General features: G+C 35.6%; 1 protein-coding gene across 2 annotated transcripts; it reads left to right on the plus strand.

The window, feature by feature from the left end:
* The first annotated feature begins 322 nt into the window (after positions 1 to 322).
* On the plus strand, positions 323 to 18,022 carry LOC135086607 (uncharacterized). Of its 2 annotated transcripts, XM_063981355.1 has the most exons (9): positions 323 to 620; positions 911 to 1,105; positions 1,208 to 1,321; positions 3,333 to 3,482; positions 7,767 to 9,025; positions 9,215 to 10,391; positions 10,588 to 10,706; positions 16,072 to 16,462; positions 16,627 to 18,022. In XM_063981355.1, the coding sequence occupies exons 1-9, from the start codon at positions 464 to 466 to the stop codon at positions 16,815 to 16,817; spliced, it is 3,753 nt and encodes a 1,250-aa protein (XP_063837425.1). In that variant the 5' UTR covers positions 323 to 463; the 3' UTR covers positions 16,818 to 18,022. The 2 variants fall into 2 exon arrangements, with proteins under 2 accessions (XP_063837425.1, XP_063837426.1); XM_063981356.1 differs by lacking the exon at positions 1,208 to 1,321.
* The last annotated feature ends 45 nt before the right edge of the window (positions 18,023 to 18,067 follow it).

An 18,067-nucleotide genomic window follows, 5' to 3' on the forward strand; every position in this document is an offset into this window, starting at 1 on the left:
CTTTAGGGAGATGACATAATTACGGCCCGACCGTAACTAACCATGACCATGTAAATATACTGCGTATCAAATTTAAAATTATTTAAGTGTTAGACAAAATAAAATTTTAAGGATAATAATAATTATTAATAGTATTTATGGAAAAATAAATTAAAATACAGGACAGTGAATCCAAAACTATTTCGATTATACAATTTATACATCACTAGTGGGCAGGGCATAAACAATCCATTTGCATCCTAGCGAAACAAAAAACTAAACATTGAGTCTATGGCATTATGAAAAAAAACTGACAACAAAAAATATCAAAAGGTCCATGAAATCTACCAACAAAAATGTAAAAATAGTTTCCAAAAATAACACCATATTGTGTTCAAGCATAATATTTCATTCAAGTAAAAAATACTGAATAATATGCAAGGCTTCCGGTTTACATGAAATTTTTTAGTGCATGGTGTAAATAATGGATGCTTCGGCATCACCAAGAGTGGATGCTGATATAAACGAAGTTTATGGATTTTTTGTCAAAATTGAAAATTCATCCTACTCTAGCCCTTTTAAGCATAAGAATACAGTCATTAAATATACAAAACTTCCAGATTTTGACTTTGATTCAAGAGGTAAAGTTGGCATTGTTGTTTTGCTACAATAATTTATTTCAAGTAACTTCTGTGTAATTTGGCCTATTTTATTTAGGTTTCAAGCTCAATGGTTGACTTAATACCAATAGCATTAAACTAATGATTAGGCCATCTAAGAGAATGTGTAAAATTTTGCCATTTTCATTATGTTTACACCATAACATAAGAACCCTTATATCAATCTAGTGTCTGCTTACAGTACCTTTTATTTTAGCTATAGATTCAGACGTTTTGCATATTAATTTATATGTTTAATTCATTAATTCCAGTATCATGGCCCGAGAAAAGTTACACATTGCAGCCTCGTCTACGACGCATCATCACTCTTGACGATCCCGAAGTTATTACTAGTCGTTCCCTAAAGCCTGACTTGATAGCACCCTTAAAGACCATGTCTTCTGTTACCAGAAGAAAAATAGTAACCATTGCTGAAGATGATGAAAGTGATCTTCATCCTAAATTTTGTAAGTTTTATTTAAATATAGGTTTTTCATCCCTGAGGCTCTGCTCAAGATTCACTTATAACATTAAACATATTTTCATAAACTATGCCTATTTCCTTTCAGCTAAAGATGTAAAAAGATGTAGTAAAACTTCAAACAAAGCTGTTGAAGCAGAATTGAAGAATGAAAAACAATTTTCTCAGAGAACCACTTCCAGACTAACAAATTCTTCCAAATGTTAGTATCCAACCCAGTAACATTTCTTTATTCCCTCATTATTCTTTTGTTTATGTTGTCATGTCAGCAACCAGCAAGGCTTTCATTGAAAGACAAACAAAATTACAGCTAAATATGCTCAGTAATGAAAAATTGTTGTTTATTACTATCAATTAGATACTCTAGTTAGAGAGTTGATTTAGAATTATGTATATTAAAATCTCAATTAGCAAATGCATGTTGATGTGAGTAGGCTAATCAGGGCTGCATACCGCTAGTAAAATTGTATTTTTTTTCATTAATATTCCTTCTACATTGGATTCCGGTCCATACTTTTTAATATATTTTAGCCAACACCTAATGTGCTAAACATGTTTTTGTATTTACTTTTATTGAATGTTACATAGATAACCTGATATACATTAACACTAGAGTGCTCGCGCGGGTCACATATGTCACCCATTATGATATGGGTTTATTTTTTCTAATCTTATTTAATACAAGTAAAACAATTTATAATATTAAGCATAAACAATATTTCTTACTAAATAATTTAAAAAAAGTGAGTAATTCTTTCATGAACTCATATTATACACCAAAATAAATACTTCAATATTTTCCAAATATTTTAGAGTCGACGAGACCAAAGTCGTTTAAATAGTCCTTGGACCCATTATTTTGGCAAAAATATCACCTAATTAGAAAGTTAATCAATATATTGATCTTATTCTGTGATATCTTGATCACAACTCGGGCACGATTTGATTTGATGATCTGGACAAAAACGCCTATTCCACTTGTTACATTTGCTTACGGGTGCTTCGATTTCTTGCTCTTGTGCAAAAAACACATCGTCCTTTGCCACAGTACTGGCAAGTTTTGTGCTAGTTGGTGTTCTCGCAACCCCAGAAGAATCCTGGTTTTTAATTTTATAGCCCTAGGTGTATTATTACTTCATTACTTACAATCTAAAACAACTACTTTCTTGCATCAGTTTATGCTTATAAAGCAATATAATTATTGTAAAAGTTTAAAAAATGGTTAAAAAGTATAACTTTGAACTTACATGAAAGTAAACTTGATTTTAAACCGCGATGATAAGGGATCAAACAATTCCCCGAGTGCTCGCGCGGGGGACATGCGTCACCCATACACTTTAAATGTTTTCTGCACTCACATTGATGCGTCTAGCAAGATGGCGTTACTACTATCATGTGCGGCAATACATGCTCGAGGAATACCTGAGAAGGCAGTACTGTAGCTCGATACCTTGAAAAAATATTTACAAATTTTACACCCTGGGTGACATATGTCACCCGCGCGAGCACTCTAGTGTTATGTCTGCTGTAAAAATTGCTGTGTGTAGTTATTTTACAGCTACAGGGTATGCATAGAAAACTACAAGATGCAGGGTTTATCCATCTCTCAGAATAAATCTTAAAATCTATGCACAAAAAATTGCCAAACAAGTATTTAGTAGTAATAGCATCTTTGTCTTATAATAATAGGTTCCTGTGTAATCAGCTTATTTATTTTTCCTCATGTACGTACATACTATTGATTTTTTTTGTTTTGCTTGCTTTTGTTTGCACTGTACTTTGGCGAAATATCTTTTTCTGTTTGTGCTGAGCTGTATATTGCTAACTAAGCGAATTGTGTATAATAATGTGAGCAAGAAGCTATAAATTATACTAAAAAACTTGTGTATGATGTAGCGTTAGGAAACCATGATAGGGTGTAAATCCTCTAAATTGTAATGAACATTTACAAGACTTAACACTAGAATGAATTTGAATTGAACCCATATTATGTTGTCCTGAAGTGGTGGTAGGGCAAACTATATTTAGGACGTGTATAAGCGCCCTGGGAAGGGCGTAAATAATGCATAAAAGCATTGACTTTAAAAAATGAATTGCCTTACTGGTCATGGCATATTTTTGTATTATCGTTATTGCAGTTGCGAAATAACATTTCACAATAACATTGTTCGCAATTTTTATATTAATATCATTAGATTTTACTTTATTTTTAGATTCAAGAGAAACTAAACCAAGTGCCAAATCCCCTAATTTGATTAATAGAAAAGATGTTAGTGCACCTAAACCTAACTTCAAAAGTAAATATTCCAACTTGAGCCAGTCTTCGCCAGACAACACGAAGGTCCGGAGCATGAAGGAACGAGGTAAGAAGTCACTTAGTTTTATTCAGTAACTTAAACTACAGTACTAAACATAATATAACAATAGAGCTATTAAATATCTTATTTCACAGAAAAATGTTACAGGTACAGCAAAATAGTTCAATGGAGAAGTTTCCATTTTTTTTTCTTTTAAAAAAACTTGAAAATATAAGTAAAACTAATTTGTGAAAGAATCATGTAGGTAAATATCTCTATATACAGGGTGTCCCAAAAACAATGGATAACCCTGTAACCATCGATAGGCCTCGCCATGATCTCCCTAACGTCCATTTTTGACCCCAGTAAAAATATCACCGTTTTCAAGATTTTTAAGTTTTTGTGCATTTTTAGAAAATTGCCACCTGCGATTACTTTTTCTCATGCCATTTCTACAAATGAGGATACTTTTCAATCTAGTTTTTTTTCTTATCACAAGGGATAGTTGGGCTATCAAAAGAAAAGATTAAAGTTCAACAGACTAGTTTGAAAGTATGAAAATTTTAAGAAATTGCAGAAGAGAAGGAAAAATTAATTCATTGTCTTGCACTTTTGATCAGCCATCGTGTAAAAAAAATGTAGGGAGACCATCGTGCCCATTATCTTAAAAACTTCCTTGGTTAATTGAGATTCTAAAAAGGTATCACAAGCCTATGTATTCTGTATTATTTTTATCTTATGGCTACTTGAATAGCAACTAGTATGAAAACTGCAAAAATGAGTTTTTCTCGTAATAGTTAAACTAGGACTGCATAGTAGCATTAAATACAAATGGATAATTTTTAGCGTAGGAATTTAAATAAAGCAACATTTTATCGTCATCATCATCATCATTTCAGCCATAGGACGTCCACTGCTGAACATAGGCCTGTACCCTAATGATTTTCATAATGACCGCTTGGTAGCGGCCTGCATACAGCACCTTCCTGCTTATCTTTATGAGGTCGTCGGTCCACTTTGTAGGTGGACGTCCTACGATGCGCTCTCCGGTACGTAGCCTCCACTTGAACCCTGCTGCCTCAGTTCTGCGAACTACTGTGCCTTGCCCTTTGCCACTTCAGCTTGCTGATCCGTCGGGCTATGTCAGCGACTTTAGTTCGTTTACAGGTCTCCTAATTTCTGATACGGTTTCGTAAAGAAACCCGAGCATAGCCCCTTCCATAGCACGCTGTGCAAAAAATCCACGTTTCCGAGCCGTGTGTCATCACGGGTATCTGTCTATAGGGACATTTATAAGGTGTAAAACAAAAATTAAGTAATCACAAAAACGCAGAACGGATGGCCAATGGGGCAACAGGGTTCAAGTGGAGGCTACGTACCGGAAAGCGCATCGTAGGACGTCCACCTACAAAGTGGACCGACGACCTCATAAAGGTAAGCAGGAAGGTGCTGGATACAGGCCTATGTTCAGCAGTGGACGTCCTATGGCTGAAATGATGATGATGATGACGATAAAATGTTGCTTTATTTAAATTCCTACGCTAAAAATTATCCATTTGTATTTAATGCCACTATGCAGTCCTAGTTTAACTATTACGAGAAAAACTCATTTTTGCAGTTTTCATACTAGTTGCTATTCAAGTAGCCATAAGATAAAAATAATACAGAATACATAGGCTTGTGATACCTTTTTAGAATCTCAATTAACCAAGGAAGTTTTTAAGATAATGGGCACGATGGTCTCCCTACATTTTTTTTACACGATGGCTGATCAAAAGTGCAAGACAATGAATTAATTTTTCCTTCTTCTCTGCAATTTGTTAAAATTTTCATACTTTTAAACTAGTTTGTTGAACTTTAATCTTTTCTTTTGATAGCCCAACTATCCCTTGTGATAAGGAAAAAAACTAGATTGAAAAGTATCCTCATTTGTAGAAATGGCATGAGAAAAAGTAATCGCAGGTGGCAATTTTCTAAAAATGCACAAAAACTTAAAAATCTTGAAAACGGTGATATTTTTACTGGGGTCAAAATTGGACGTTAGGGAGACCATGGAGAGGCCTATCGATGGTTACAGGGTTATCCATTGTTTTTGGGACACCCTGTATAAAGAAGTTACAGGGTCCTAAAGCTGCGCATATCAAATATTTCGCGCCATTTGATCGGTGAAGTCACGGCAGTCATTCGGAGTACAAACTCTAGTAAAATTTTGTAACCTTTTTTAAAAATATCCCAGACCTGGCCATATACAAAAAGAATAAGAAGACTTTGACATAATAGTGTCATTCTCGACAACGCGCCAGGGGTGGTAAGCATTGTTTTTGAAACTAGAACGGGTGGCGTGACGTCACGGCACCGCCTATGTTTGAGTTCCACGCAAAAATATGTAGGTAATTTAAATAATTAATTTCTCAGCCATTTCTTGATGGATTTCAAAAGAAACTTCACCGTCTTTTTAGTTTTGGTCTATATTTTAATCCCATTCAGAGAAATATAATGTTTTCAACATCAGGAAACTTCTCCATTCTCTAGTAGTATAAGTTTTAAAGGTTAGAAATCCGATTCCAGATTGAAAACAGTGATGAGTATATGTATTTTTCGTGGTTAACAATCAGGCCAGGCAGCGAAAAAGTTTTGAAGTTGTAGAAATTGACTATATTTATCAACACATGCATACACATTTATCACTAAAACAATAATTTGTATTAAAATTTAAATTAATTAATTGAATTTATTTACATAATATTGGTAATAGAGTAATAATAACAACGATTTGATTTAATAATAATCAAAATTCATAATGTTACGACCGAACTTCGAAAATAACAATTTGTGCAGTGATTTTTTTTTTCTACCTACCTACCTACTTGTTAATAAATTTTCTCTACCCACCCTCTCCAGAAATTATTGTATTTGTTTAGATAATTTAGTTCCCGTAAGCTGTGCCCGCGACTTGGTACGCGTGAAAGTTTCCATAATACTTCCGGGTTTTGCAACATTTTTCTAATGGCTGTAGGGTGATGTTTTATAACCTTAAAGCTTTCCTCGATAAATGGACTATCCGACACCATAATATTATTTCAAATCGGACCAGTAGTTCCTGAGATTAGCGTATTCAAGGAAACAAACAAACAAAAAAACTCTTCAGCATTTTATTAATAAGATAAAAAAGAATAAAATAGTATCGATTTGTGATGTAAGAAATAAAGAAATTATTTCTGCTGTCTACGAAGTGCGTGTGTGTATGGGCTGAACACATTGATAACTTATTCAGTAGAGTACTTCAGATTGTCAATCAGGCTTCTGTAACAAACGTAACGGGCCAATTACTTGTCCATAATTAATAACAAAACGGAAAGTGCCGCCTGTCTCGCCATGGCTCGGGTAGGGAACGCTGTTCAAAGCAGTTCTCTAAACGGACGGGAAGCTTTCCCAGTGAATCGCTGAAACTATTTTAAGGTTCCGTACAAGCAAGCATTTTTTCAGGGGTTCGGTTGACTTGATATGTTATAAAAATGTTTTATTGTATCACGGAAGGACGTGTTGTGTGAATCTTTCATAAAGTGTAACTAGGTCGTCTTAAAGTAAAATCGTAACGTTAATTTAAAAAATATAGACTTATGTTCAGCAATATTTTTATGATACTTATTAATTATTAAAAACCAAATTTTATAATTGAGAAATTCATAAAAAAATCTTGTTGTTACGAAAATAATCATAAATACATACAATCTCTACCAGTTTATTTGTACAGATTATCCGTATCACGTCGATCTCAATCAATGCAATAAATCTTATAAATAAAAATCATGGTGTTGGACGTCGTTGTGCGGGATATAATCTTTGACCTCTCAGAGTCCAGATTCTATCTCTCATATCAAAACAGCGCGAAGGGGTTGAACATCGCGACTGAGAATAGAAATCAATATTCGACGCGTGGGATGACGACAAATGCGCGAGTACTTTAATTTGTTCGTTGTATCCCGCCGCGTATTAACACTTGTTGCTGGATCCTTCATTTGATCCTTTATTTACACCCGTGACCCGGTGTCCTACAGTACGTGACGTAATTTGCACCCGTGATCCGGTGTCCTACAGTACGCGACGTAACGGCAAGAAGGGAGGGTTAACCACTTTTAGCGCTCCCGCTCGATTGTACGGAACCCCTTTATAAAACGAGTAAAGGCCATCAGTGAAAGTGCGCGGTTTCGTTTACCAAAATGTATTAGTTTGTTAGTTCTATGTTAACGTTTAAGATCCTTTACCTTCGTTTAATGTGTTTATTTATTTATTTGTAATAGGTATACAAACAGATGTGTTAATACAATACAACGTTTTTTTAAATTTTAGATACCATCCGGACTAAAAGCACCATCGCCGCATCTAAAGTTAGTCTGAAAAACTCAATAACCCCAAGTGAAAGTGAAAAAGAGTTATCAGTGATCAAAACTAAACTATACGATTCTTTGAAAGGAAATACTCAAAATAAGAAATCAATAGAACGTCCAAGATATAGCAAGACATCAACACAGTCCAATAAAAACAGTGCAACAACTTTTCTTAGAGAAATAAAAAGCAAAAATAAACCTGTGACTATAATACATGTACCACTAGATGAAAATTATCAAAGAGATAATATCAAAGACAGTGAATCACATCAAACATTAGTACTGCCTGTGATTGATTTAAACAACAAAAAAGATTTTGGTACTTTTGTAGAAAAGGAAATATACTCAAAGGATGTTAATATAGGGACGGACCCTAGACCGATTACTTTTGATAAAGTAACACAGTCCGATGCGTGTGAAACACTCTCAAAGAGCTTAGAAAACGCAAACGTACAGACTGATCTATTAAGAGAAGCATTTGATAGTCTTGATATACCAAATGTAACATTAACAAAGGATAAAAATGAATCCAAAGAAGAGTCAGTAAAGTTTAATAGTAAATCATTACCAAATCTCAAAATCCCTTCGTTGGACTCCAGCCTACAAAGCAATGAATGTAGTAATGATGAATCCAAGTTCTTCAATAGCACTTCGTACATCATCGGGCACGCGACTGTCACGTGCACCACAAAGCAAAAGATAAACTTCCATGTGGTGGGTAGTAGTAATGAAACGTCTAATCAATCTCCTAGTCCACTAAGTTATCCTGTAAATGTAGTTTCCATTTATGAGAAAGAAATAAAGAAAAAGCAGCTTCGTGACTCATACGAACAGGAGGACAAATCCAACACGAAGTGTACTAATTGCTTGAATGAACTAAAGTCGCTTAATTGTTCCTACGTCTTCAATAGCAATAAATTAGTGAAACCGTCGGACATTATCAGCACAATAAGAGTTAATAATGACCTATTACAAAGTGACTACATTTGTGAGCAGTTTGAAAGGGAGCTCAACTTTATAGATTCCTTTTTTGAGTCCCTGCAGTATTTAGAAAGCTGCTCGCTCGCCGATAAGTGTTTCACAGAGAATAAAGTTAAGAGTTGGGTAAATAACACTGATTTCGATGTGAAGAATTCAGAATATGGTTGTTTCTTGTCAAAACTCGAAAATGGCGCGATTGTTGATGATACGGAAACAATGGCTTCGAAGAGTCTTTGTCTGGTGAGTGTTATTCTTTTCATTCGTAAACACTTAGAAAGCGATCACTTATTTGCATCATTAATTAATTGTCCTCCATCACATTAGCTGTAACTTTCTTAATGGATGACCTTCAAAAGTTGGTCATTATTAGGTACTTTATATTTGCGTGTCGGGAATATAACAGTGGTTTTAAATTAATTTTGCTTTCAGCTCAATTTGCTCATTCGTGATGAACAAAGACGAGCAAAGAATCTTCTGTTCGTGCTTAAAATGCGAGAAGATGCTCTTAAAGACTTCACTAAGTCGCAAATACTGTGGTTAGAGAATAAGAAGAAACAGGAAAACACTGATATATCTACATTGAAGAAGAAACAACGCGGCGCGCTTCTGAAGCTACAGCATGAATGCGGGGAAATGCAACGTATGAGAAAAGCTCTCCTCACACAGTCAGAGAAGCGGAAAGTTGTGCTTCTGAAAACGAAGAAAAATATAGAACTAAAGTTGAAGAATAGTGTTGATGTTGAACAAATACTTTTGAGCAAGAAAAAATTGAAACGCAACTCAATTGATCGTAATACTGCTCCGCTCAAGTGTTTCGATCTATCCAGCAGCGGCTGTGAAGAGAGTTCAACTTCCCGCCCAAAGTCGGCAATACCTCTGATGGAAGTGCCGCCCACGGTCGCCGCTGTTCGCAGTGCCGAGAAGTGTATACAGACTGGTGAAAGTGAGATAGAGAGCTTAAAGGTCGACCAAGCAACAGACACGGCAGCTGAAAACTTCGTCGTAGTCGACGGGGGATATCTCAATATTCTATTCCATAACCTTTCAATGCCTCAAATCTTCAGTAGCGGTAAACAGTACGAAGTCAATGAAGAAGCATTGCGAAATATAGTCAATTCGGTAAATTCAAATCAAAATATGAACGAAGGAGACGTGTTAGATAGGTTCATGAATCAAATCAAAAATCCTGATTTAGAAACGAGTACGCCGTCCACGGCTCGCAGTCTCGTCGAGGAGATGGATCAGTATTACAAAGGTCTCATCGAGGAGGAGAAGTCTCCCGTTGAATCGCACGTTCGTGAATCCGTGATTTATGAAGTCAAGGATTCGTTAGTTCAAGCGGTAAACCCCGTGCAGTTTGAGAGCAGAAGTTTCCAGAGTGCGTCTACGATGACTAGTGATAGTACGGACACTGTGGTGTTAGATAATGTGGACGACTTGAATCGGGAGTGTGTTTGTGACACTTCAGTGGAGACTGAGGCTTTGAAGGAGCCTTCGTCGCCTGTAGGGCAGGGGCCTTTACCGGTGCCCGCGGGGTCCGCCGAGCCGGGACCTGAACCCCAGACCACCTTGTGGGCGATCCCCAAATCATCCAACACCAACTCAGGTAAACATACACTAAATAACTTGCAACTATAAATAATCTAGCCTGGTGTTTTGGGCAGTGTTAATACAGTTGAAAACATTTACTATCCAGACACGTTAGTTTTGTTTATACATTAATCACCTTAAAGTAAATACATAGTTAAAAATCACGATTCTGTATAATATGTTCTTGTAACGAATGTATCGAATAATTTCAGATTGCTCCAGCATCAGCAGCCCGTCCCCCAGTCAAAGTGGGACGTCCCTTTCGTCTATGACGTCACCGCTCAACGAAGCAGAGGAGTTGCGACGTCAACAACTGGCTATAGAAAGAGAGGTATAATCATTATATTATTATTTTCTTATATTCATAGTTATTTGCAGACAGTAAGAATAGATATTCACATACACCAAAAGAATAGCTTTTGTGGTATTATTATTTTTATTGTTTAGTATCTCAGTAACCCTCTTCTGACCCTGGTCGATGCAGACTAAACTAATTTGTTGCGAACTTTATTATAACCCTTCCCTTAAGTGGTCCACATCCTGTACATTATAATCTCAATCAAGTTATAGCCCTAACAGGGTCCCGGCCCCCATCCCTATTTTGCGTATCTGCTACTTGATTTCGAAAATCTTTATTACTGTGACAACAATCGTCTGAGCAAGACCTACATGGTAGGTTTGAGATATAATCCGTTAAAATTCAATCTAATTTCGGATAAAATAGAAATTTTTTCTTGTACTGAGTGAATTTACAAAGGCATCATTATTTGTTATATGTTATGTGTAGGTTTGTATGTAAGTGGTTACTAGTTGTGTAGGTATTTTACCTTGTGTATGTTGATTGTTGATGTGTTGTCTTCGCTGTCGCAGTGGGATGTCCTGTGATGACAGTGTAGTGTTGTTGTTGTTGTAAATAAATAAATAAATAAATAAATAAAGGACAATGTTCGTTCTCCATACATTGTTCGCCTAAGAACCAACAATTTTGACATATTACTACCCGAAAGCGAAATAATACGATTCTGTGTGTAAGAACAATGATTCCTGATGGACACTTGCCATAAAATTAATGATTAAGAATATTAAATCACAGCGATTTTATAATATGTCGTTTATGACAACATGGCGTCTAATGTATTGTGTGAATGTATGAACACCGATTCGCGAAAAATGTTTTGTATTGTCGTCACGCCGAGTCGCAGCCAAATAGTATAAAATAATAGAACAAGTTTTAGAAATACAACTCGGCATTCCACTTTTATAATATGCCCACATATTGCACGTAAATAAACAACATGAATCGTAGGTTGTTTCCACCCTTGTCATCTGACACATGAAATAAACTCCTATTGTATTATAGATATCGAATCCGAATCGTATATAATAATAGAATGGGTTTTGGAGATCACTCGGGGTTCCACTTTTATAAAATACCTACTGCATAAAAATAACACGAATCATGAGTTTTCTTTTCACCATTTACATCTGACACGAGATAACAAACTCCTATCTCCATGTCTACCGTCGTAGTCTATGCCAAAGACTACAATATTTTAAGCAAGAAGTTTCAAACCTTAGCGGCTACGGTAACCCCTGGGCCACATACATCATGATAACATTCGGTCGACACCGGAACGAAGTCTTGCGATTATGCAAAAAAGCATCGTATTCTAGTGCGGCTATATCACGTTCAACCGGGGTTTTAATTCGACTAAAGTCCTGACTAAAGACTGGAAGAAAATACGCCGCATTGTATGAGCATTTCGTGTTCGTTAAAGCGGCTTCAGATCTAGAGCCCACATAGTTTTCTTTCCAATAATATCCGCAAGTAGCGCTGCATGATCTTTACAACAAAAACGGCAATAGTATTTAAGGTGCCAAAATTATATGATTACTTTGGCACGGTATTATACACGTTCGAAGATTTGTCATTTTCATTCATTTCATCATCATCATCATCATTTCAGCCACAGGACGTCCACTACTGAACATAGGCCTCCCCAATGACTTCCACATCGCACGGTTGGTAGCGGCCTGCATCCAGCGCCTTTCCGCTACCTTTATCAGGTCGTCGGTCCACCTTGTGGTGGGTTGACATTGCAGAATATGACTTTTGATAGGTTCATCATAGAATTCGGCAGGGGTATCCTCACGGAGGAAGTTCGTAAAAGGGCGGAACAAGATCTTATAATAATGCAAGGCCGAAGCTGTAACGCGCGTGCTCCTACGTGTAATCCGGCGAGTATACAATAAATAGTAATGTCTGGTAAATAGTGGTAATACGTATCGTTCGTTCGTTCGTTTCAGCCGAAAAGACGTCCACTGCTGGACAAAGGCCTCCCCCAAGGATTTCCACAAAGACCGATCCTGCACCGCTCGCATACAGGCACCTCCCGCGACCTTCACCAGATCGTCGGTCCACCTAGTGGGAGGCCTGCCCACGCTACGTCTTTCGGCTCGTGGTCGCCACTCAAGAACTTTCCTGCCCCAGCGGCCATCAGCTCTACGAGCTATGTGCCCCGCCCCGTCTATGTCTATATGCGCTACGATTACAGGGTATCATTTTGCATAGTCGCAAGACTTCACTCCGCTGCTGTCAAATCAATGTCGCATAATGTTATCGCCTTAGATTAATAAAACCTAGATGGATAGTCTTCATACAAACGCTTCGTCAAGAGTGAGGCAAAAATCTTATGTCATTAGTGTCATCTTTTTTGGGGAGTGTGGACAATGAAGGCAATTTACCCGAAAGTAGGGAGATTTTTAATAAGTTTTAAATTATTTACAACAACAAAACGTATCATGTACTAACTTATTTATTAAATTCACAGTAAATAACAAAACTAAAACTTCAGTTTAAAAATTATGTTGTAAAGCTTGAAATTAGCGTTTTGTATGGAGAATTCCACGAAAAATGTTTTTTTTCATACTAAAATTTTTGCGATTTTTTAAGGAACTACAGATTCAAATTTTGTTTTGAAAATTATATGAAGGAAATTTTTTAGGTACTAATGAATATTGAAGAAAAAAAAGAAAAATAATTTCATAGGTAAGGACCTTATAAACAGGATCTAATAAACAACAACATAATAAACAGTTTATAAAAAAGGAAGTGTATTTTTACGGCGAACAATTGGGAAATTTATTTTCTTGTTACTGGTATCATTGCCGTATTTAATTTTTGAAAACCAAATTCAAGTAAAATACGCTTCGAATTGTAGTACTTACTTGTGAAATGTAACACTGGTCACTTTCTTTCTTTTATCTGAAGTATTCAGACACCCATTCACTGCACAAACCGTCATAATTAATTAAAATTTGTCGGACGTGTTTACCTATTTTTCACTTTGACAGTTCAAGTGACGTTTACGGGTAAGCCATTCTGGCTCCCTAAAATCTGCCTCACCTTTCGTGCACTGACTATCTATCTAGGTTTTATTAATCTAAGGTTATCGCAATGTGTGTGGCCCTTGGCCAAATCACAGAAGCCTATGCGAAGAAAGAGCACTTGAATGACAATGAAAATCAGGGTTACCATTTTATAAGATCTCCTCACTATTGAGGGTAACTAAGTAACATTAATAATCTAGCCATTAATTACATTTATTACCTATACGAGAAAGTAAAGCAACATGCGGTTTTATTTTAATTTGTAAAATATTTGTAACAGTTTGTTCCAAGTTTAGTTTTACAACAGTATTGCTGTTTCAGCTGTCACTGTGAAGCTTTGGGAAAATAAATAAATAGAAAAAATATTAACATAAATATTTATTTAAGTTTTTATGTTCATTATCATAATATAATGCCAATTTAAGTTACACTGTGTGACAGTCTTTGACACTAAACAAACTCTTCAGCTTAATAATACCTACCTACAGGGCGTTTTTATAGTTACTCTTGCTGATGAAACAAGAAGGGTTGATTCTACTACTGAAATACAACTACTTTTCTTACAGGACCAATATCAAATTCTCAAAAAAATTCACATCCTCGTGATGGTGATAATTTCTATGGAGAGGTTTTTTTTTATATTCGGTCTCTTGGGATAAGTTATTCCATTTGAGCAGTAGAATTAATCCTTTTTATTTGATCACATATAAAAATAACACAAGTGTTTAGGAAAACTTCTTCTTTGGTATGGTATCACTACGGAGTTATAATGTCGGCAACTCTGTATCACTGACTTGTAACTTTCAAACAGTATGAATAATAAGGGCACCACATTGGTTTTCTTTCTGAAAAAAGGCTTTCACTTTTAGTACTAACCCTTTAGCACTATTTCATTGAAATAAAAATACAATAAACGCACAGAAGACTGAAATTGAGTCAACTGACGTGACATTTATAATTTGTTGACATTATGACAGTTTGACAAGACTAGGGATTGAAAAAGTTTTAATTGAAAAAGTAAAATGATAATTTATTAAAACGATTCACAAGAATATAATCGATTAAAAATATTTATAAATTGTTCTGATACTTGCCTGTAGCGATTATCCAATCCTGGTTTCTACTGAAAAACTACCTCGTGGCAAGATTTTAATAAAATAATAAAATCTTTATCTTCTCTTTCACAATCTATAAAAGTTCATTTGGTCTATTATACATGTGCTATGAATGAGGGTTTTCGCCATTGAAAAATCCGCGAGATGGCAATACGTAGACGCGAGGTCCAAATGGTGCATGATTGGTGGATTTTGACATATCTGTCAATGTCATGTCAAAAATAACCAATCATGCAGCATTTGGACCTCACGTCTACGTATTGCCATCTGGCGGATTTTTCAATCGCGAAAACCCTCATTGGCATAGATTATGAGAGACTGGCAACTATACTAGGTTGATATATGTTTCTCACACTTCAACTGGCATTGGATTCAACATCGGATTCTGACACTTTTACAGTTATGATACCATGAATATCAGTTTATGGTCCTAATTATTTTTATTTTATTTACGACCTTCGACCAGTTGGACACTTTAGATAGCTTCTTGTAATAGTGTCAATATCTTTTTAGCTTTTAACGCAAATCTAGTCTTCAAAGCAGTTTAATCGATTTATTTTATTTTCAAAATCGATATTTTATTGTCTATGATGGCCGCAGGAACATCACTATACATGGACTCCCAGCAATAAAGTACGGTAATGCCTCGTACAGATTTTATCGGCAAAAATTATGGAACTTGATAGGTTTTAGACCATGCCACGCACCAAAACGTCCGGAAGTTGTAATAGTATTATAGAATAAACGTTAAAAGACTTATTTATTTAATTTTTCAATGCTTAAGTGTCCATTAGAATGAAAGGGTGCTTAATGTATTAAAAAAAATAGAAAATAATTATGATGGGTTAATGTTTTTGGGCGGTTTTTAGGCGGTTTCTGACAATGTCCTTTGATATTTAGTTTCAATCTACTTGTATATTCAACTAGCTGTGCCCGCTACTTCATACGCTTGAAAATAGTTTGAATATTTTCCCGTTTTTGGGTCATTTTTCTTTACTGCTCCGCCCCTATTGGCTGTAGGGTGATGTTATATTATAGACTAAAGCCTTCCTCGATAAATGGGCTATCCAACACAAAACTATTTTTTCAAATCGGACCAACAGTTCCTGACATTAGCGCGTTCAAGCAAACAAAAATTAGTATAGATTTAAATTTCCCATTTATTATTTAATAATTAACTTTATCTTCCAGATAAAGGCGTTGGAGCAGCAGCAATGTCAACTGCTAGTTGTCAGAGAGATCCCGGACAAACCACCGCCTCCTTACACCCCGCCGGCCGAAGCTCGAGTGTCCAAACTACCTCGGATGTATGTAGCCGACGAAACCACCGAAGAAAAGATACAAAGATACATAAAAGAACCTCACACTGGAGACCATGATCCCACCGATGCATTCGACAGTTTTGTCAGAGACTTTTGTCTGGAAACCATAGAGAGGCAAACGCAAGAAAAGAGCGACAAGCCATGGGATTCGTGTAACTTGTTACCGCAAAAACCACCGGAGGACACGGAAAAAGTGATAAAGAAAACATCCTCGCATCTATTAGAAATTCTAACGGGCGTCGCTCCTACAATAGTGTCTGGTGAGTTTTTTAATATTAATTATACCTTGGTGTCCGAGTTTTATTTTAATTTATTTTATTAAATGAAGTGGGGATGCATACGTTTGAAAGTGCTTGTCGCGGGTCCGGGTGGTGCGATTTATTTGATGTCGAGTGTATTTGATTTGATTTTATTTGATTTCCAGGTGTTGGCGCCCGCCGGTCGGACCACATCGACGACATTCTGTTCGCCGAGTGGCGCCGCTGCGAGCCCGAGTGGACGGCTCTCCACACGGACGAAGCTTTAGTCAAAAATCAAATCTTCGAGTGCATCTTCCAGAAAATTCTCACCGAAACTGTAGACGAATACAAAAGGACAGTCCTGTTAAACAAATAGTTCTAGTGAAATATACAATGTGTTGTTAAGTTTACATTGGCGAAGCATTAGAAATTGCTGTGCGATTGCAGTATATATTTAATCGTTGGTCGGTATGTTGGTTGCATTTGCGTAGTTTGTTTCAGGCGAATGGCACGAATATTGATTTTGAATTGGTTAAAGTTTGTTGATACGAAAATTTGCATGTTTTGTAAACTGTACTACTATTGGAGAACACAGATTAAGCGGGACAGAATATAATTTTCTTCTCTCTCTCTCTCTCTCTTAAAGAGATGAAAATATTGTGTATATCTTCCATTCGTGCCATCACGTCTGAAACTTGCTATTCACGACTGTTGAACTCGTAGTTAGTTTAAGTAGTAAGAGCTTATTTAATTGCATTTACAAGTGTCGTTTCTATTTAAAATTGTCGGTCAGTGTAAAAACAAACACTTTTTAAAGTTAAATTATTTATTTAAAATAATATTGAAAAAATATCACATAGTCCTTATAATTTCACACTGACTACCTAAATTATAAATACTTTTTAATACAGCTTGCTAGCACGCAAAATGTATGTTTTTATTTCATTCTAAATTTATTAGGTCACACATGAAATCAGGGCCGTATTAAGAAATGTTATATTTAGATAATCCTTGCATACTATTACATGTTTATCTTGGCCATATTTGGTTTGGTTACTTGATGTAGTCCAATATATTGTTATCTTAGAATATACACAAGGGGAACACAAAACTACATAATTATCTACCATTTTCAATTTACCACCAAAGAGATCATTATTTTTATAGACAATTTTTATTCCTTTAAAATATAAAAATTCAAGATTAACACATTATAATACAGATGTATTCTCGTATTCCCCTTTGAATATTCTATTTGCGATTCAGCGATTCATTTTCGATATTTTAATAAACGTTTGGACATCAACATAACACAATTTGTAACAAATATGACGTTGGTTGATGTCAGCTTGACTGTATGAATAAAACATTACAATACATTCGCGTCAGCTATGTAGAAACTACATAATATATTTAACATTATACAATATAAAATACAGTTAAAAATACGCCTAACATTCAAATGATACGTTTATACTTCGACCGATAAATTATAATTACTTTAGCATCCCAATAGGTACTACCTTTTAACTATTTTTATATAAATATATGAATAAAAGTTTTAAGCTATACCTCAAGTAATTGATTTTCACTTATTTACACGGCAGGATAATACTTGCGTTTTCA

This window comes from Ostrinia nubilalis, chromosome Z (genome assembly GCF_963855985.1).
Source record: "Ostrinia nubilalis chromosome Z, ilOstNubi1.1, whole genome shotgun sequence".
In the NCBI taxonomy this organism is placed as follows: Eukaryota; Metazoa; Arthropoda; class Insecta; order Lepidoptera; family Crambidae; genus Ostrinia; species Ostrinia nubilalis.

Bases quoted from the DNA above. Each gene is read 5' to 3' on its own strand.
- LOC135086607 (XM_063981355.1), top strand. From the start codon at position 464: ATGGATGCTTCGGCATCACCAAGAGTGGATGCTGATATAAACGAAGTT. The intron at 1,322-3,332 runs GTTAGTATCCAA...CTTTATTTTTAG, and splicing joins ACTAACAAATTCTTCCAAAT to ATTCAAGAGAAACTAAACCA. The intron at 16,463-16,626 runs GTGAGTTTTTTA...TTTGATTTCCAG, and splicing joins CGCTCCTACAATAGTGTCTG to GTGTTGGCGCCCGCCGGTCG.